Genomic DNA, 20962 nt, shown 5'->3' with positions numbered 1-20962 from the left:
GGGCTGCATGTGGGCCCCCACATGGGCTGCCCACATATTTTTTGGCAGGCATAATGCTTGATAATGAGATTGCTTGCACATGTACGAGGGCATATCCAGGAATTTTGGTGAACACAGGCATTCACGCGGTGTTCCTGTATGGTGGGCTTAACATGGGCACTGCGTGGGCAGCCCATGTAGTGGGGTGTAGGTGGGCTGGATGTGGGCAGCCCATTATTTATTTTTTCACTGTCCAATGTGTATGATATTACAAGAAAAAAGAACTCGCTGTTTAGTCTCATGCCTCCAAAAGACACTTCGACGTCGTGAGGAAGTCGCATAGTTGATGTTTGTGATACCAGCTACGGCTGATATTGGACAGTCAATGTTGTGATTGTGTCGTATGATTGTGTCGCCTGAGCCCGCCCCTGCGCGGGCGACCCGCCGGCGGAGCTCGGCCCACCGGACGGGGCCTGGGGCCGCCTCTGCACCGCCCGGGGCGGTGACCGGCCGACCGGCTGGCGGGGCTGCGGCGTCTGGGCGGGCCAGTTGGCGTTGAGACTCTGAGTGGTGTCCGTGTCCACTAAAGCCTTAATTCGGGCGGAACCGACACATGGCGCGGTCGGTATTAGCTCGAACCCGCCCATAGTGAGTACAAAGTGCGATTAACGAAAGTGAAAGGAAGCAGGAATGCGTAGCCGTGGCGGCCGCGCCGCAACCACGACCGCGTTCGAGTCTCTTCAGAGAGGCGCGCCCGCAGCGACGCCAGCTGTATCGCTAGTTGGTCGAGTCGCAGCTGTGACATCAGGACGTAGTCGTCCCATCTCTCCTTCCAGAGGTAGAAGGCGTCACTGCGGTCGGTGGAGATGTCCAGTCGGTCAGGCCGGATCGGCTGCAGGCTCGTCATACCACAGCGATTACGAAGGACTGTTCTAGAAGCCCTCCATGCCAGCCACCTGGGGAAGGAGAAAACGAAGGCCCGCGCAAGACAGATCGTCTACTGGCCCGGGATCTACCGGGATGTGGAAAATGTCACCCGCTGCTGTACCAGCTGCCAGAGAGATCTACCCGCTCAGCAGCAAGAGACCATGATGAGGAGACCGCCAGCGGAAAGGCCGTTCGAACTACACATCGACTTTGCCGATCACGCCGGCAGGAAGTACCTCGTGGCAGTGGACAGGTACTCCGGGTGGCTGTTTGTCGCCGACCTCGGTGTAAGCGCCCCCGCTTACACCGGTCCGAAGGACGATAGCAGGTGTCATGACGAGCGCACTCGCTACGCGACTTAGCGTAAATGGACGGCACGGGAAAAGGGCTTTCGGCGGTACCCGGCTTTTTGATGTCGTGTTCAGTAAGTAATGGTTTTATCTCTTTATTTAATTGCCCAACTCCCTTGGACACCTGATAGCGGATGTCAGAATAACAGCAGCACTCCCATTCATATGTTATTTCAGGTGTCGTCAATTACTGTCCGATTAGCGAATTCCAAGCAGCCGACTTATAAAGCACTAATGTCCTTTGTGTCCATCATAATCGGACCTTGTATGTTTATTCTGCATCAGATTATTTCCTGCAAAAAAAAAAAATCTTAAGTTCATTTCTCAATTAATTCAAGTCAAATCAGATGATGTTACTTTTAATGCAGGTAGGTAATACAGAATCATGGTAGAACACAGCACGGGCAATACACAATTCGCTTATGTGTCTGCACCTTTTACATTGCTGGTGCTTATTTTACAGGAGCCGTGCGGCGGAACGGGCTTACCCAGGACACCAACAACGGCCAGCTGGAGGTGGCGCCACGAAAGTGGTTTACGGGTGCCAGGAACCGCGACGGAGGCCGCCAGGAGAGGACACCAGCTGGAGTTTAAGCGGAGGAGCAGATGAGAGAAGAAGTCTAGAGATGAACAGAAGAGAGGAGAGAGTTTAAACAGCATTTTTGTGTTTATCGATAATATAAATATTGATCACTGACAGTTTGTTTTGTTGCGGTGGCGAACGTTCAGCAATGATCAGGGGGAGTGATTGAAATAGCAGACATCGATTATATTATAATCATATTGAAATTAATTGTAGGTTCTGGTGGGAACTAAGATGGGCTTTGGTGAATATTTATTGATTAATACAAACGATGCTAGGGAGGTGAGCCAGCATGGGGCCCACCTAGGGCCCACATCTGCTGGCCCACGTGGACCCCATATGGTACCCACCTTGAGCCCATGTGGGCCAGCCCAGGTGGGCCACATATGGTGCCCATCTTGAGCCCATGTGGGCCAGCCCAGGTGGGCCCCATATGGTACCCACTTTGAGCCCACGTGGGCCAGCCCAGGTGGGCCCCACCATTTACCCAGGGACAAATTTATGTGGGCCCCACATGGGCTGCCCACATGGGTCCCACCAAGTGGCCCACCTGGGCCCCATGTGGGGCCAAGGTAATAATGTTGGCTGGGTATGGGTCCCAGCTGGGTCCCATTTCGAACCCACATGGGCTCCAGGTGGGATTTTTCGCTTATACCCATTTGGGTCCCGGCTGGGAAAGCCCATATGGGACCCGGCTGGGCCCCATATGGGTCCCATGTCGAACGCACATGGGCCCCATGTGGGATTTTTCGCTTATACCCATGTGGGTCCCGGCTGGGAAAGCCCATGTGGGACCCATATGTGCCCCGGCTGGGCCCCATATGGGTCCCATTTCGAACCCACATGAGCCCCATGTGGGATTTTTCGCTTATACCCATGTGGGTCCCGGCTGGGAAAGCCCATGTGGGACCCATATGTGCCCCGGCTGGGCCCCATATGGGTCCCATTTCGAACCCACATGGGCCCCATGTGGGATTCTTCAATTATACCCATGTGGGTCCCGGCTGGGAAAGCCCATGTGGGACCCATATGTACCCCGGCTGGGCCCCATATGGGGCCATCTGGGCTGCCCATATGGGACCCAGTTGGACGCCCATGACAAACACATCTGGGCCCCAAGTGGGCAGCCCAGATGGGCCCCAGTTTGCTGCCCACTTGGGGCCCATATGGGCCCCATTTGGGAAGGCTGGCTGGGGAGGCACTTTTGACGCGCCCCTTCCTTTAAGGGCCGATTAATGGGTAAGGGGTAAGTTGCACACATCTGGAACCCGAGGCTGCGGCTAGATATTGACCCGAGGAATCGATTGCGACCCTTATTTTGGCGATCACACGAACCCTTGAGGCACTTTTGACGCGCCCCTTCCTTTAAGCGCCGATTAAGGGGTAAGGGGTAAGTTGCACACATCTGAAACCCGAGGCTGCGGCTAGATATTGACCCGAGGAATCGATTGCGACCCTTATTTTGGCGATCAGACGAACCCTTGAGGCACTTTCGACGCGCCCCTTCCTTTAAGGGCCGATTAAGGGGTAAGGGGTAAGTTGCACACATCTGGAACCCGAGGCTGCGGCTAGATATTGACCCGAGGAATCGATTGCGACCCTTATTTTGGCAATCAGACGAACCCTTGAGGCACTTTTGACGCGCCCCTTCCTTTAAGGGCCGATTAAGGGGTAAGGGGTAAGTTGCACACATCTGGAACCCGAGGCTGCGGCTAGATATTGACCCGGGGAATCGATTGCGACCCTTATTATAGGCGATCAGACGAACCCTTGAGGCACTTTTGACGCGCCCCTTCCTTTAAGGGCCGATTAAGGGGTAAGGGGTAAGTTGCACACATCTGGAACCCGAGGCTGCGGCTAGATATTGACCCGAGGAATCGATTGCGACCCTTATTTTGGCGATCAGACGAACCCTTGAGGCACTTTTGACGCGCCCCTTCCTTTAAGGGCCGATTAAGGGGTAAGGGGTAAGTTGCACACATCTGGAACCCGAGACTGCGGCTAGATATTGACCCGAGGAATCGATTGCGACTCTTATTTTGGCGATCAGACGAACCCTTGAGGCACTTTTGACGCGCCCCTTCCTTTAAGGGCCGATTAAGGGGTAAGGGGTAAGTTGCACACATCTGGAACCCGAAGCTGCGACTAGATATTGACCCGAGGAATCGATTGCGACCCTTATTTTGGCGATCAGACGAACCCTTGAGGCACTTTTGACGCGCCCCTTCCTTTAAGGGTCGATTAAGGGGTAAGGGGTAAGTTGCACACATCTGGAACCCGAGGCTGCGGCTAGATATTGACCCGAGGAATCGATTGCGACCCTTATTTTGGCGATCAGACGAACCCTTGAGGCACTTTTGACGCGCCCCTTCCTTTAAGGGCCGATTAAGGGGTAAGGGGTAAGTTGCACACATCTGGAACCCGAGGCTGCGGCTAGATATTGACCCGGGGAATCGATTGCAACCCTTATTTTAGCGATCAGACGAACCCTTGAGGCACTTTTGACGCGCCCCTTCCTTTAAGGGCCGATTAAGGGGTAAGGGGTAAGTTGCGCACATTTGGAACCCGAGGCTGCGGCTAAATATTGACCCGAGGAATCGATTGCGACCCTTATTTTGGTGATCAGACGAACCCTTGAGGCACTTTTGACGCGCCCCTTCCTTTAAGGGCCGATTAATGGGTAAGGGGTAAGTTGCACACATCTGGAACCCGTAGCTGCGGCTAGATATTGACCCGAGGAATCGATTGCGACCCTTATTTTGGCGATCAGACGAACCCTTGAGGCACTTTTGACGTGCCCCTTCCTTTAAGGGCCGATTAAGGGGTAAGGGGTAAGTTGCACACATCTGGAACCCGAGGCTGCCGCTAGATATTGACCCGGGGAATCGATTGCGACCCTTATTTTGGCGATCAGACGAACCCTTGAGGCTTTTTTGACGCGCCCCTTCCTTTAAGGGCCGATTAAGGGGTAAGGGGTAAGTTGCACACATCTGGAACCCGAGGCTGCGGCTAGCTATTGACCCGAGGAATCGATTGCGACCCTTATTTTGGCGATCAGACGAACCCTTGAGGCACTTTTGACGCGCCCCTTCCTTTAAGGGCCGATTAAGGGGTAAGGGGTAAGTTGCACACATCTGGAACCCGAGGCTGCGGCTAGATATTGACCCGAGGAATCGATTGCGACCCTTATTTTGGCGATCAGACGAACCCTTGAGGCACTTTTGACGCGCCCCTTCCTTTAAGGGCCGATTAAGGGGTAAGGGGTAAGTTGCACACATCTGGAACCCGAGGCTGCGGCTAGATATTGACCCGAGGAATCGATTGCGACCCTTATTTTGGCGATCAGACGAACCCTTGAGGCACTTTTGACGCGCCCCTTCCTTTAAGGGCCGATTAAGGGGTAAGGGGTAAGAGCTAGGGCCAAATAAAGGTCATATTCTTGCTCCCCGTCCCCCAATTGACCTAATATGAGTTTTTTAAGCGATTCCGAATCCGACGCTGTATTCGTTGCTGTTGCTGACGCTAACTTCACGGACATACTTACTCTCGGCGGCAAAATACCAGTTTCCATATTTCCCCCATTGCCTTATTGCGGAGAGGTCACGGGCCGACCTGACCTCAGGTGACCTAGATATGCAAGTTTTGAGATCTCTGTAGGATACTAGGTCCTGTACGTTTCACCTCCCTCATCCCTGTGAAAGGCGAAAGCTCCTCTGGCACTGAGGGCGTTGCAAAGTTGCTACACTACAGGACCGTGCAGAGGTTCACTTACGACGTCATAGATCAGTGACCTGACCTGACCTGAAAATGAAGTTGGTATAAAAAAGAACCCAGCTTGAAGCAAAGGTCAGGTGTGCCGAGTTTTAGCTCTCTACCTTCCACGTGCTCCGAGAGCTGGGAAAAAATAGTGTGGGCCGCGGGGGGGGGGGGGGGGGCGGCGCCCGCATCGCATCCCACTCGGCGGCGAGGGTTAACGCTCGCCGGCACAGGCCATTTTACGTCCTTCGATGGCACAAGGGGCGGGGGCTTGGTACGACCCCCCTCGCGTTTGGCCTCTGATCGAGCTAGAGCTTCGCGGAAAAAACGAGCGTGTTGCCCGTGACGAGAGGCAGCCGCCCGATAACACTCAATTGATGATATCCAAGGTCCTTGGTCATCGGTTGTTGACCTTCCAGGTCAAGTCAATGACCCAAAAGTCGGGAAAATTCAAAATCGGGATTGGTTGCAACGTCGTTAACCCGCGCCCCGTAGGGGGGGGGGCCGAGACGGCCCCCCCTGTCCTTTTCGGTCGATATCTCCTAAACGGCTGGAGATATCGCCACCAAACTTTCAGGACCCCTCCGGGCATCAATTTTACACATTGTGACCAAAAATTTTTCCAGAGGCTATGATAGGTTGGCCACAAATGACGTCAGAGTGACGTCATGTTCTGTCATTTTCGACCGAAAAAAGACCTTCGCGAGAAGACCTGTCAGGACTACAGCTTTGAAGATACAGAAAAATAATCCAGACATAAAAGGTGTAGAATTGACAGGGCTACAAAACTGCTATCTCGAATTTTTGAAATTTTTGAGTTTTGACCCCCAAAAATCAAAAAAGCATTTTTTTTATATATTCGCTAAAAAATCCAAAAAGTTTTTTGAGTTTCGAAAAAACCGGGATATGTGATAGTGCCTACCGTCTTCTATCTACATACCAAATTTCAGATCGATACCTCGTTTTTTGGCCAAGTTATAGCGAAAAAACTGTTCAAAAATGATGATGTCAAATTTTCAAACTCAATTTTTGGCAATGCTAGAACTCGTAGAGCAAAACGAAGACCATCATTAGACTCCCCGTGACGAGCTGCATCGAATCGATACCCATTTTATGCAAAAATATCAACTTTGAAATTTGACCTAATTTGACCTGACCATGACCTGACCTTCACAAAAACGTGACCTAGGCTGGCCCCAAAGGCTGCCTAACCCACATAATCGCATTTGTCATGTAAAATGGACCATAAAACATGTATCACACGACACATTCATATTGTGACCCCCGGTGACCTGACCTCGCTGTGACCTGACCTGGTATCAGTGACCTCAGATAGCAAAGTATGTGTTTGACGAACAATGTACCATCGATGGTTTTCAATAAATTACCAATTTACTCGCTTTCACAGCACATTTCTTGAATTGCCTGTGAACGGTGAAAATCTGACCTTTGACCTGACCTGTGACGTCATCGGTTTGACCTAGGTCAATGAAATTTGGGGACAAGGTAGTTCCCGGGTGGGGCTATCGAACGCCGTTTGAATTTTGAAAATCGGCCGGTAACTTTCCGAGATCTTAGGGGGGGGGCCGATACGGCCCCCCCCCTACGGGTGGTAGGGTCCGCCGGTAGCCCTACTGGGCGCGGGTTAAGTGTGGCTGCTATGGTTTTTTTTTCGGGGTGCTGATCACGAATACCATGTAAATTTTGATCACAGATGATGTCTTCATGCATTTAGACCAGGTTGGGTCAGGTCAGGTCAACCAGTAGGGTTCCTGCCGGGTATTCGTAGTCCGTATCAACCGCCTCTGACAGCTTTGTAAGACGTAACATGTTACAAAGGCACCAAAACTACTTCGTAAATGTTCAAATGGTTGCGAATTTCGAATTGAGTTCCAAAAACTAGCCTAGAAAACATGTAAAACTCGAAAAAGTGGATCGAGATCATCAAAGGTCAATGACCTGACCTGACCTTCAGGTGACCTTGACATCCACCCTAATGCATGGGAGCAACAGCAAATCACATGTCTGAACGCTTGAAACCACGAAAAGACTGCAAACGCGCGGCTAATGCGAGCCGACTCCTATGTACGACGAATCGCGATTCCGGCCAAACATGGTTTCGAAAAGTAGGTCACAGGTCAAAGGTCATTTGGATCAGGGTCATGAAATTTTCGGGGTAGGTGTACAATTTATGAACGCGCGGGTACAGAATGTTTGGTCGCGATCTGCTGGTTTTTACGCGAGTTAGTTGCGAAAAACCGTAAGGGGTTGCATCAACAGTTCGGGCGTCAACTGTTGGGGGGGGGGGGGGGGTGTGTGATTGCACTTGGTCCGAAACAACTGCTGTTGGCGGTTACTCAGTAGTCCACCTACCTGCACTTCCTCACCCTCGCTGTGCCAGCTTTGTCATGACCGATTGACACTCATTTCAATAGGTCTTAACATGTTCCCAAAACTGCTTGCAATGCAACATTCGCCTATCTAGTGCGTTTTATTTCCACTGATGATTGGGTATGTACCTACTTTTGCTCTTGATTTATAAGCCGGTATCTGGGAGTGAATATTGAAGTCAAATGAGCTGGCTATATTCGCACATCCTTGATCTATGCCGTCGCCGGATGCGCGCCCGATCTACCCGACCGACGGCTCTCCCCGGCGCGCCTCTGACGTCACCGACTGCAGCGGACCGCCGCCGTCGGAAACATGAGGCGGTGCGCCCCGCGCCTGATTTGTCAGCCGGAACTCATCCCCACCTGAAGATCCATGTGATCAACGTAAAAGACGCAGCCTGGCAAATATAATTATGTATTACGTATATGTAATGCTAGCGCATGATTGCACCTGAACAATGGCAGATGCGGGATGCCAGATAGGTAGTAGGTAAGGTAGAAGTACCTGTGAACAGGCATCCTACGCTTTAGCGATTAGTAGGTAACTATCTATAGGTCCGGTCGACAACATCTTTCCGCGTCCCTTGTCACTTCTCAGTTTTTTTTTTGACTCATATAAAAACTGAGTAGCAGTCCTTAACAGATTGTTGGTTTATCAGCCTGGATAACAAGGACGGTCCTTTCAACTTACCATGGGTTTTTAAATGTTCCAATATAAATTATTTTGTAGTACTTTAAAGGGACTATCCCACCTTTAACATGGGGTTTGAGTTGAGATAGCCAAGTTTGCGGCGAGGTTCAGAAACCACTATCTATCTAGGTTGCAACCCCCGCGGCCTCTTGGTGTTGAAGAAATTCGTTCCCTTCATTTGAAAATGGGCCTTGTACAAGGCCCTATCTTCAACATGGAGCGACCGTTAGTGTGACGTCACCTCGTTTAGTCATTCTGATTTAAATGGGTTTGTTCGTTGATATACATCGCTTAAAACTTGGTCTGAATTTTGTTGTGGTGCCTACAGAGTAAAAAGAATCAGCTTTATGACAGTAATGTGGCCTGGGGAAGGAGGTAATCTTGGGCTGTGACGTCACATATTTTAAAGTTTGTGTTTGGAATATGGGAAGCCTAAGATGTTTAATGAAAAATAAATGCCAGAACCGTGTTCCTGGTCATCTAATCTATAAAGTCGGGCACAATTTAACTGGTTTTAACAACATTTTAGAAGGTGGGATAGTCCCTTTAATGGTCCTACTAAAAAGAAACGTTCAAGAAAAATAAAATCTATCTGAGCATGTATAGGTAAATGCGTGCACGGATACTACCACCTGTGTCACCTCTGACATGCATAAATAAAGCGACACAATATTTAGCACATGGTGCAAATACAGAATGCATGCGTCGAATAGCCAGAGTTTGGCCTTTAAATGTCGCTCAAACATCAAATGTCTTCCCTGAATTTTCGCGTTGGCGCTTGACTGACTGTGATCTGGCAGCTAACTCTGAAATTACCCTTTTTATTATCAGACAGTGGTTGATCAAATAGAAATAACATTACTCCAATTGTGCACTCGTCTCCCCTAAAAATGTTGGTCGCAAGCAAAACGTCGATTCCACTTCGAAATTATCTCTGACCTAAATCGATCATGTGAAATCTTAAAGATTTGTGCAATTGCTGTCTCATGATGACCAACGCGGCCAGTAGTTTTCCAAAGCTCCGTCTAAATACATGAGTTAGTGTCGAGTCACTCTCGCCCCAAATCTTCCTCCCGCGAGCGAAGTCGAAGGACTTACAGAGATAACCGTCGGATCGGAAATGCTCGTTTGTTTGATAAATGCCGTTTAATATCTGAGCCAGTAGCCTGGGAGCGAACTTTGTTCTTTTGGTCACCATGAAGCCGACATTATATAAAAAACAGCGGGGTCGTCGTCCACTTTTCACAATATCTCGTGATCTAGTCCATCTCCACCGCTGTCATCGCGCGATAAGGACGGTAGGTATGAAAACGAGGTGACCACTGTCGTCATGGCCACTGCATCAGTCCCAGTGCGGCGAGCAGCACCATGGAGATGGCGACAGCAGCCAGCACCGCACGGCCTCGGCGCCTGCTGCTCCTGCTGGCACCGCTGCTGCTGGCCTCCCTCCTGACGCCCAGTCTGGCCGTCTCAGACCCCGGGCTGCCCACCGAGCTCGGCGCCGACTGGGACTGGGAGTTCCTGAGCCTGTGGCCCAGACTGCTGCACATCCGGCGCCAGTTCGACCGGCACGGCTTCCCTGTGAAAAAAGACGTTCGGTCAGACACGGCGGCAGGCAACAGCACCGGGTCAGGTGAGATGAGATCTCATTTCGGAGGGAATGACAAATAGTTTATTTACAACGAAGCCATAAGAGCAGCCTGCAGTGTTGTAAGACAGAACTTGTATGTGTTGCAGATAATTGGGGATTTTTAAGATGTCATAGAGCGTTAACACGTGAGTACGTATATTAAGTACATAAAGCTACCTTTGACAGGTGTGTATAAACCAATTAAACATTGTAATGGTTCTTATCAATCTCAAATAATGTTGCGTAAGCAAGCAGCTAGCTTAACCCTATTAGTGGCAGGGGGGGTTGTTTTTATCCACCCCTCAGGTTTTTCGGGAATATCTCCGAAACCGCTGAAGCTACGATGCTGAAATTTTCTGACTTTTCCTAAAACTAAATTGCGCACATTCCCTGAAAATTTCAAGTTCATAACTTTACCAGGGGCGGCTCCAGAGCACTGGGAATTGGGGGTCCTATTCGTGAAGCGAGTCATTTGGGCGAAGATCACGATGCTGCACCAGTTTTACGAACAGTGAATGAAAGGTATCATGTGATAACATATACAGTTATTGTGCATCCTCTTTTGACACGTTTTTGCTATAATAGGCGGATCCAGGCGTCCAAAAAGGGGGGTTATGTTTTACCTCCCAACATAGGTGCCCTGACACCGCCTATGCATGACCAATACAATTGTAGTCGTTCTCTCATAAGAAAATTGTAACATAACAAGACCATTACCACCCTTTTTAGAAACAGTACCAACAAAAACCTTATTTACTATACTTTTTGTGTACCCCCAATCTCAATGATCTGTATCCGCCTATGATTTTTGAAAATGCATATTTTTAGGATCCATGTGAATTCCTGGTTCATTCTCTATCGATCGGCAAAAGTTGCGTTAAGATTGGTTCAGAAACCTGGCCGTGATAAACAGTCTAAAATGTATCTGCAATTTGCCCGTTTTTACCCCCTCTACCCCCCTATTGACATTTTTTAGTTTTTATTTTTTAGAAATGTAGATCACGTTGAGCGAAATCGAATGCCGTTTGAATTTTGAAAATCGGCCCGTTAGATCTTGAGATATCAAGGGGGGGGGGTCGTAAACAGCCCCCCCTGCCACTAATAGGGGTAGCCAGGAGCCTGCCACTAAGGGTTAACATTAAATGACTGGTTCTAAAAATGGCGTCAACATTTTTAATGTACGTTCCGGTTAAAGGGACCCTCCCACCTTCAAAAAAGTTAATGAATTGGCATAGAAGTGATGTCCCTTGGTTCAGAAAGAGCGAAAACGAATATCTACCAAATTTCACCGAAAAATATTCACTGGTTTTCAAGATATTAGACTTTTACTTTTGTTTACTTTTTGGGATCTCCCCTGTTACAAGCGACTTTATTTGGAAGCAATAATTTGGCAGCTCTAAAGTGCGGCAGACGTTGCGCGCAAAGCAGCGTATACCACCACGTGTTAACGATGGTTTTAGTCTAAGATTTAAAAGTCGTTAGATCTCCGCTGACGTCACAAATTCTAAGGGGGCATTCCAATGCATTAGCCCCTTAGAATCCGAAAACTGCAAGTTTGAAATTCCATATCTTCGAATTAAAGCATTTTTCGATGTTGTGAGTGCCCAAACCGGTATTTGCAGGCCATGGCCACCAATTTGGCTATCTCAACTCAAAACTAATGTTAAGGTGGGAGGGTCCCTTTAATCATTACCTCGCGCTGGGTCCATGCTCGGCGCCAACCGCGTCGCGGGCCGGGGCCGCGTTTGAACACACCCTCTCTAGCTCGGCTGCTGGACCGGGTACAGTGACATGCAGTTAGCGGCATTCAAAAGAGCGTCAAGCATCGTGATAAGCTCATTGGTCATTTTTTTATGTCAGGTCAAAGGTCAGAACACCAGAGGCCATCAAAGATCAAATTTTGCCTGTTTCAACATTTTTTAAACTAATCGGAGCATAACTCGGGAGACAATAGAGCTACAGCGCCGCCGAAAAGCGCATTCAATAGCTCTTTTAAAGGGACTATCCCACCTTTAACATGGGGTTTGAGTTGAGATAGCCAAGTTTGCGGCGAGGTTCAGAAACCACTATCTATCTAGGTTGCAACCCCCGCGGCCTCTTGGTGTTGAAGAAATTCGTTCCCTTCATTTGAAAATGGGCCTTGTACAAGGCCCTATCTTCAACATGGAGCGACCGTTAGTGTGACGTCACCTCGTTTAGTCATTCTGATTTAAATGGGTTTGTTCGTTGAAAAATCGCTTAAAACTTGATCTGAACTTTGTTGTGGTGCCTACAGAGTAAAAAGAATCAGCTTTATGAGAGTAATGTGGCCTGGGGAAGGAGGTAATTTTGGGCTGTGACGTCACATATTTGAAAGTTTGTGTTTGGAATATGGGAAGCCTAAGATGTTTTATGAAAAATAAATGCCAGAACCGTGTTCCTGGTCATCCAATCTATAAAGTCGGGCACAATTTAACTGGTTTTAACAACATTTTAGAAGGTGGGATAGTCCCTTTAACACTCTTCCCGAAACATGCCCTCAGATTTGATCCAAGATCAACGATTTAGCCCCCATAGGAAAAACTCTTAAAATGGCCGTTTTTTTAAATGTTTTCTGCAACAACTTTCGACTCAAGAAAGGCACGACATTGCTTTTGCCGGCATCGTCTACCTCCTGAAAGTTTGACCCAAGTTCAAGGTCATGAAATGACTGGAAAGAGTCATGCTGCATTTCAGTCGATCCGTTCGTCAAGCTGAACACATCTGAGGTGTTGTCATTGCTTTAGCATGTCTCTATATAAAGTTATTGTAAAAAATTACTGCTGGAGACCTTTCATGACCTGAGATGACCTCAGGGACATAAATAGGAGTCACGGGTGCAATTTTCCGATTCAGTCTATCATGTTTACCTACTTGTATTACGATGTGTGAGAGTGTTTAGTATGACGTTCATTCAAAAGAAGCGCATTTCAATTTTCACCTACGGACTTCTAATGGAGAGGTCGCAAAATTGATCTGACCTTAGGTCACCGAGATCAAAGCTATGAGATATATATTTTATGCATACTGTTGCTCTTATCAGTCGCTTAACCCTATTCCTGGCGGGGGGGGGGGGGGGGGCACGAGCCCCCCTGCGGTTTTTTGGTTATTTCTCCCAAGCGCGTTGAGCTAGGAAGCTCAAATTTTCTGACTTTTCCTAAAAGGCTTCTACGCAACATGTCTGAAAATTTTGAGTTGATCTGACCTCAGGTCAGGTCACCAGAGGCGGTTTGGTGACCATACCTCAGAAAAGTTTGCAATCACGCCAGAGCTAGAGTTTTTGACCGATCGATTTCTTCTCTTCAGGCTTTAGTTAGGGTACCAGTATGTGCAATTTGTTTATCTTGGAATTTTGATATCGGTGACCTAAGGTCAGGTCAGTTTCGCGACCTCCCCATTATAAGTCAATGGGGGAAAAATCAACTCCCTGTTTTTACCACTAAAACGGGTCGGAATGGCCCCATATACCATACATGACTTCATATACGATCAACCTTCACTACCTTGAGGTCTCTTTTGCTGTTGGGTAGCTGTGAGGTCATGTGACGTCATCAAAGGTCACCAAAGGTTTTTGGCCAATAACTCCGTACAGGAACAAGATACAGACGCGTGGATGGTCTCATTGTGTTCAGCTCGTCAAGACGCATCGAATGATATACATGATGACCTCGAGGTCACGTGACCTGAGGTCAACCTTTGACCTTGACCTTTCGAGGTCAACAACCTTTCGAGGTCAACATATATATCATTCGATGCGGATTGACGAGAGGATCACGATGATGCCCTTAGTTTGTTCCTAGCTTGACTAATTCGAAAGTTATTCGAGAAAAACTCTCTCCATATCTAGCGCCGCCATTTTGACTTTTTCGACCCCTGTGACGTCATCTTTGACCTGACCTGAAAATGACCTTAGTAAAAATTGTAGATCTTGACCGTGCGTATCCGATGCCGTTTACCGTTTGTCGCTGCGATGTGTAGTTTTTGAGATCTGAAGGGGGGGCCGAATCGGCCCCCCGCCAGTTTCTTGTCCCGGCGGAGCCCGCCAGAAATAGGGTTAAACTTTCACAGTGGTTGTTCAGTCGATGAAGCTATGGCAAGCATTACCTATCATCTTTTTTTCTGAGGAAGGGTCTTTTGAAGTGACATGGTGATCTGACCTCGAGCGACTTGGGAACTGGGTCTTAAATTTTCACAACATATGCAAAAAGATGCATGGACAGGAGTACCTACCGAACTGTCTATATGTTCTATATATGCCTTCGTGATGGCCATTGCAATGATATGTACAACTTTAGCCAAAGGCTGTGTTGTATTTTGTCAGACAAGTAATACAATTGCTTAAATACCTTCCTTCAGGGTATCTATTCGATTTTATTGAATCATTTCGGAATAGGCTAGAAGACTTTGTGTTGATTATGTTGATTAGCTTTTATGCATATTAAGTACATATCAATTTCATTAGCATCCTCAACAAAAGTCGCCGGTATAGCAGAAAATGATGCGTGCAGGTAGGCCATTTTTATAGCGCTAAGTATAGCAGACCATTAAGCTTTAAGCCGAGCGGATTCTTTTAAAAATGGTGAGATGGAATTGATGAAGCGAATCAGGAGAGCTTCTCGACTGAACTTAATTAGAAAGCACGATTCACTTTAATCGAAAATACCAAGCGTATTTTTCCTGCCTTTCTCTGCGTTTCAAAGTAATTGTTTCTGTAGGACAGTTGATTGAGCTCCGAAGGGCGCCCTCAGTCTAATGAACGGGACCTCACACGATGTCTCAAGCCTCGCACCAGACGTACTCATATCATCAAACCATCTGTTTATCTTCTTCGGTAAGGCGTGATGTAATTAAAAAAAAGACTGAAGTGGATTCGTATGACGTTATCACTTGCGAACAATCCACTTAGCAACAAGAGCCGTAGAGTACTAATATACTGATGTGGAAGTATGAAGTCATATGAAGACGCGATGATTTACCTATACACTTACAGTGTATATATTCTTCTATACCCACCTCTACGAGCATGTCTATCATTTAGGGTTTAGGCTGTGAGCAAAGGAGAGGAGAGCGGGGACTCTAAAGCGGCGGCATATGATACACTGTTCATTTGGGATAGGTCAGTTTAGGTGTGGAACTTATAATTCATGCCAAAGTCAGGTATGGTCAGGTCAAAGTCAGGTCGGAATGTTCCTCGAAAGTGGTCGTGCTGCATATTTTCCGATTAGGCAGCTAATTCTAAATAAATCGTTGCCGCATTTCTCAAATATCAACTTCCAATGAATCGGGAGTTACTGACGAAAAACTTAGATGACTAATGACTGCAATTTTCAAGTAACCTTATGGCCGTCATATTACGTCAGCCTAGTCAAAGCCTAGTCCAAATGCAAAAAAAAAAAATAAAAATAATGGCGGACGTCAAACATATAGGTACAAATAGGTACCTATATATAGGTACGTATAGGTACAAATAGGAATTAAATCATGATTTAAAGGGACCCTCCCACCTTCAAAAAAGTTAATGAATTGGCATAAAAGTGATGTCCCTTGGTTTTGAAAGATTAAAAATGAATATCTACCAAATTTCACCGAAAAAGCTGTTCCTAGCGACTTTATTTGAAAGTGCGGCACTTGTTGCGCGCAAAACAGCATATACCGCTGCGTGCTACCAAACGTTTTAGTAAAACATTTAAAACCGTTAGATCTCCGCTGACGTCACAAATTCTAAGGGGGCATTCCAATGCATTAGCCCCTTAGAATCCGAAAACTGCAAGTTTGAAATTCCATATCTACGAATTAAAGCATTTTTCGATGTTTTGAGTGCCCAAACCGGTATTTGCAGGTCATGGCCACCAATTTGGCTATCTCAACTCAAAACTAATGTTAAGGTGGGATGGTCACTTTAATATTTCATTTCATTTGACATTCCAAATTTACTTATGTTCGTGAGGTTGCCAAAATTTTGGACCGTGCAGAGGTTTACTTATGACGACGTAGTATGCCATGGAGTTCAGTGACCCAACTCCTGACACATCACACAACCTTAAAATGTAGTTAGCAGAGGCGGATCCAGCTCAGAGTTTTTTTTTTTTGGGGGGGGGGGGCAAACCATAACAATTTATCGATTCTTTCCATGCATCGTCCATTGGCGTAATGTTAAAATCATGCCGTTTGGGGGGGGGGGGACAAATGCCCATTTTGCCCCCCCCCCTGGATCCGCCACTGGTATTTAGTGCTAAAACTTCTGACTTAACCCGCGCCGGGCCGGTGCTCTGAGATTCCGCGCCGGGCCGGGGGGGGGGGGTGTCTGAACACCCCCCTTCTAACTCGGCTCCTGGGCCACGTAGTGACACGCAATAAGCGGCAATCGAAAGAACGTCCAAAATAAGGACGAAAACATTTCGGTCATTTTTTGGGTCAGGTCAAAGGTCAGGTCACCAGAGGTCACCAAAGGTGAAATGTTGACTATTTCAACATTTTGGAAACTGCCGACGGCTATCTCGGGACCCGATAGAGCTACAGCGCCGCAAAAAAGCGCATTCGATAGCCCTTTTACAGACCTTTCTGAGTAATGGTCTCAGATTTGACCTCAGGTCAACGGTTTAGCATCCAGAGGGCAAAAACTCCAAAAATAGCCGTTTTTACGAAAAGTATTTTTTCGGCAATAACTTTTGACTCAAAAGAGCCATGACATTACTTTTGCCAACATCGTGTTTCTCTCGTCGAGACGCGTCGAATGAACTATAATTTGACCTTGAAAGGTCAACTTGAAAATTTAACCTCAGGTCAAGGTCATGACCTGACCGGAAAAGGTCATGTTGCATATCAGTCGATCTGCAACGTCGAGCCAAACACATCTAAGGCGTTTTCAGCGCTCTAGCACGCCTCTATCAGAAGTTATTAGCGAAAAACTGTTAGATTCTGTTCGTGACCTGAGATGACCTCGGGGACATAACGAGGGGTCACAGTTGCCATTTTCCGGTTCAGTATGTCAATTTTACCTACATCTCGATGTTTGAGAGTGTCTAGAATGGCGTTCCTGCAAAACAGACGCTTTTCAATTTTCTCCCATTGACTTATAGGTAATTGAGAGGCCGCAAAATTGACCTGTCCTTAGGTCACCGATATCAAAAGTCTGAGATATACATTTTATAGATAATGCTGCTCATATCAATCGCTGAAAGTTTCAAGGCAATCGATCAATCGGTGTAGGTATGACGAGCATTCTTATTTTTTTCTGAGGTGAGGTCACTTGGCGTGACCTGGTGATCTGACCTAAGGCGACCTGGGTCTGAAATTTTCACAACATGATGTGCGGAAAAGATGCACGAACAGGTGTGCCAAAAACGGCGCTGCGAAAAACCGCAGGAGGGGGGGGGGGTGTGTTCAAACACCCCCGGCCCGGCGCGGGCAAATTAGATCCACGTTATTGTTTACATCTTATATTTCTAGATTGGCAGTTAGTTATGTCAAACATCAAACAACAACAACCGTTTCAATGTTTCAGACAGCAATCCTGCACAAGTCAGTTATCGACCCTTGTTGTCCGTAGACGGTCGGATAGGTCGGCCTGCCCGATCAATATCATCCATGTTGTGAATCCTTCTGCTGACCGTCCTTCTCAGTCGTGTAACTCCCCCTGCTGTCTGTCCTCAGTTGTGTAACTCCCCCTGCTGTCTGTCCTCAGGTGTGTCACTCCCCCTGCTGTTCGTCCCCAGGTATATATCTCTCCTTGAATTTCGCCCTCAGTGTAACTCCCCCTACTATCCGTCTTCGTCAGTCGTGTGACTCCCCCTGCTGTTCATCCTCAGGTGTGTAACTCTCTCTGCTCTCCGTCCTCAGGTGTGTAACTCTTTCTGCTCACCGTCCTCAGGTGTGCTGAAGACACTGGAGTTGGAAGATGAAGACGGCGTCTCCCAGACAGCAGAGGCCGCTCGCCGACGTGCGCACGAGCCCACGCCGCGAGACGAGGCGGTCGCCCGCACTCTCGGGCCGTTTATCACGCCGATTGCCAGCCCGCAGCTCAGTGCCGAGTGCTACACTGACACGAGGAAGTATCTGAGCAGCATCTTCAGTGAGCCGTGGGCTCTGCGCATGTTCGACGCCACCGGAAAACTACCGGACGGCATACTGAGCGGCAACCTGTTCCCGTGGGGAAACTGGGACGAGTGTCTCAATACGACAGCATACTACACGACAACCAAGCCCATCACGGGAAAAATAGTTGAGCATACCTTCTCGGGAAAATATTGTTCAGTATTCCTTTCTAAGACGTTTGGTCCAATTTCCAATGGACCTGCTACATTATCAAGAAATCATATAGGCTTAGCACCGCTTATTCCAGTTCTTCCGACTAGATTATATTCAGCCGGTGTTTGCATTCCGTCTAGCTGCACAAGTCTGGAGCTACTTATAGGCCTTAACGCAGCTTTGCATGCTCAAGGAGTTACAGCTGCTACCACCGAAAACATGTGCCACACGCAAGACGAGAAGAATGAACTTACACCGGAAGCCATTGTCATGATAAGCATTCTTTCGTTGGTGGCATTCTTCATGCTGGTGGGAACGATACTTGACGTACTGACTGCCAAGTTTGCCGATTGGAAGCCCAGTTTGTGGGTGAAACGCCTGCCTCAGACACTTTTCAAAGTCTTCACTGCGTTTTCAGTGTACACCAATGGACGGAAACTGCTGGACACTTCAACCACTAAGGACACATTGAGCTGTTTGCACGGCATCCGCTTTTTCTCAATGACGTGGGTCATACTCGGACATACCTATTTGTTTTCAACATTATTTGAAAACCAGAACACGTACAAAGTATTGACGTACTTCGGAGACTGGTTTTTCGGGACCATCGCTAATGCAAGTGTGTCCGTTGATTCTTTTTTCTTTCTAAGTGGTCTTCTGGTGGCGTACATCGCCATGCGCAACATCGAAAGAGCAAATGGTAAGCTGAACATAGTGATGTACTACGTGCACCGATACATCAGGCTCACACCAGTCTTGATGGCCGTGATCGGATGCGTGGCCACACTGGAAACATACCTCGGATCCGGGCCCTGGTGGAGCATCGCTTCCTCTGGCTTCAGCAACTCCCAAACCTGCCGCGATAACTGGTGGAAGAATATGTTGTACATCAATAATCTGGTAGATATGGAGCGTCAGTGCGTGGCCCAGACCTGGTACATGGCCAACGACATGCAGATGTTCCTGTTCTCGCCTCTTGTTCTTCTCCCTCTCTACCACTGGCCGGTGCTGGGACAGCTGTGGATCATCCTTCTCGTCTGTTTCTTCACCGGCATCAATGCCATGGTAACAGCCATTCACAAGCTCGGTCCGACCGCCTCGCTGCCTGGTGGGGACGATGTCAACCTGCGCTACATGAAGCCGTGGACGCGGGCGGGTCCGTACCTGGTCGGCCTCTACATGGGCTGGGTGTTGCACAAGATCCGCGGTCGGAAGATCGTCCTTCCGGTGCCCGTGGTGGCCATTGGCTGGCTGACGGCCTCGCTCACCGGCTGTCTGATCGTGTACGGTCTCTTCGACCAGCCGACCGTGCCGCCCCAGGCGACCAACATCATCTACCCCATGCTCAGCCGCACCGCCTGGAGCGTCTGCCTGGCCTGGGTGGTGTTCGCCTGCGTCACTGGCTACGGCGGCGTTGTCAACTCTATATTGTCGTGGAAGGCGCTCATTCCGCTCAGTCGCATAACGTACACGTCATATCTCGTCTCCATAGACGTGCAGGTGGTCTACTGGCTGGGTAACAAGTCGCCGCAGTACCTGGATCACCTGGTGCTGGTGTACCAGTTCCTGGGATCGCTGCCAGTCATATTCACCATTGCCACCATGTTCTCGCTGGCGTTCGAGTCTCCGATGCTGGCGTTGGAGAAGCTGATGTTTCCACAACGCAAGGCGCCACCCACCGCCACCGCCAAAGGACCTTCTTCTAGCGGGGTCTCCTCAACGGACGCCAAACTCGGTCCGCCGGAAGGGCTGGGGCACATCAACAAGGCCTTTGACGGTGACACAGGTGATACTTCAACATCCGGAAAACTGCAAAATGGACGCCCCATCGCTGAAGTCACTGAAGAAGCAACAGCGAAGGAATGATGGCACCAGTTAGAGTGAGAACTAGGACGGATTAGACTCAGTGTTATACCAAGAGCCATGGGGATCAACATAGTCACAAATGAGCTTTATTTATGAGATGTCAATATATTACAGTGTTCAATTTTTTGTTTGCATTGTATGTGCTGTTGCTGTCAGGCTTGTGTTATCCCACACAAGCACGGTAGTCCGATTGTTTGCTTCGAGGCAGGGTGAAGATGTGTGTGTTTCGATCTCCCTTTAACTCGGCTCCCATGTGCCACATACCAAGACGTGATAGACGACTTTCTTCAAAATAACGTCAAAATGCATGAGAAGATCACTCGATAATGTTTACATAGGCCATGCCGCAGTTCAGGTCTAGAAGAGACGGCAAATAAAAGAGTCGTGTCTCCTGATTACTAAAGGCGTATCTAGGGAGGCGTGGTGTGGGAGGTTTTTCGGGTTTGATTCCCGGTGCCGCCTGCATCTCGGTGTGTTTTCCCCATGGCTGCGCCGCGAGGAGTGGGGTGGGCTCCCGCTGCTGCC

At 48.4% G+C, this 20962-nt stretch overlaps 1 protein-coding gene and 1 long non-coding RNA gene across 2 annotated transcripts; both read left to right on the top strand.

Annotated features, from left to right (window-relative positions):
* Positions 1 to 320: 320 nt before the first annotated feature.
* LOC122369036 lies at positions 321 to 1953 on the top strand. Its single transcript, XR_006254338.1, has 2 exons — positions 321 to 1330; positions 1720 to 1953. It is a non-coding gene; the product is annotated as an uncharacterized LOC122369036 (long non-coding RNA).
* Positions 1954 to 10044: 8091 nt separating this feature from the next.
* Positions 10045 to 20558, top strand: LOC122369034 (nose resistant to fluoxetine protein 6-like). The gene is made up of 3 exons (XM_043343397.1): positions 10045 to 10309; positions 18009 to 18039; positions 18133 to 20558. Exons 1-3 carry the CDS (start codon positions 10045 to 10047, stop codon positions 20435 to 20437), a joined length of 2601 nt encoding a protein of 866 aa, XP_043199332.1. The 3' UTR covers positions 20438 to 20558.
* Positions 20559 to 20962: the final 404 nt, after the last annotated feature.

Source organism: Amphibalanus amphitrite, unplaced genomic scaffold, assembly GCF_019059575.1.
Source record: "Amphibalanus amphitrite isolate SeventyFive unplaced genomic scaffold, NRLGWU_Aamphi_draft 001000F_arrow, whole genome shotgun sequence".
Taxonomy (NCBI): domain Eukaryota; kingdom Metazoa; phylum Arthropoda; class Thecostraca; order Balanomorpha; family Balanidae; genus Amphibalanus; species Amphibalanus amphitrite.
Note: the sequence above shows the minus strand (reverse complement) of the source record. Positions and strands in the feature narration are given on the sequence as shown.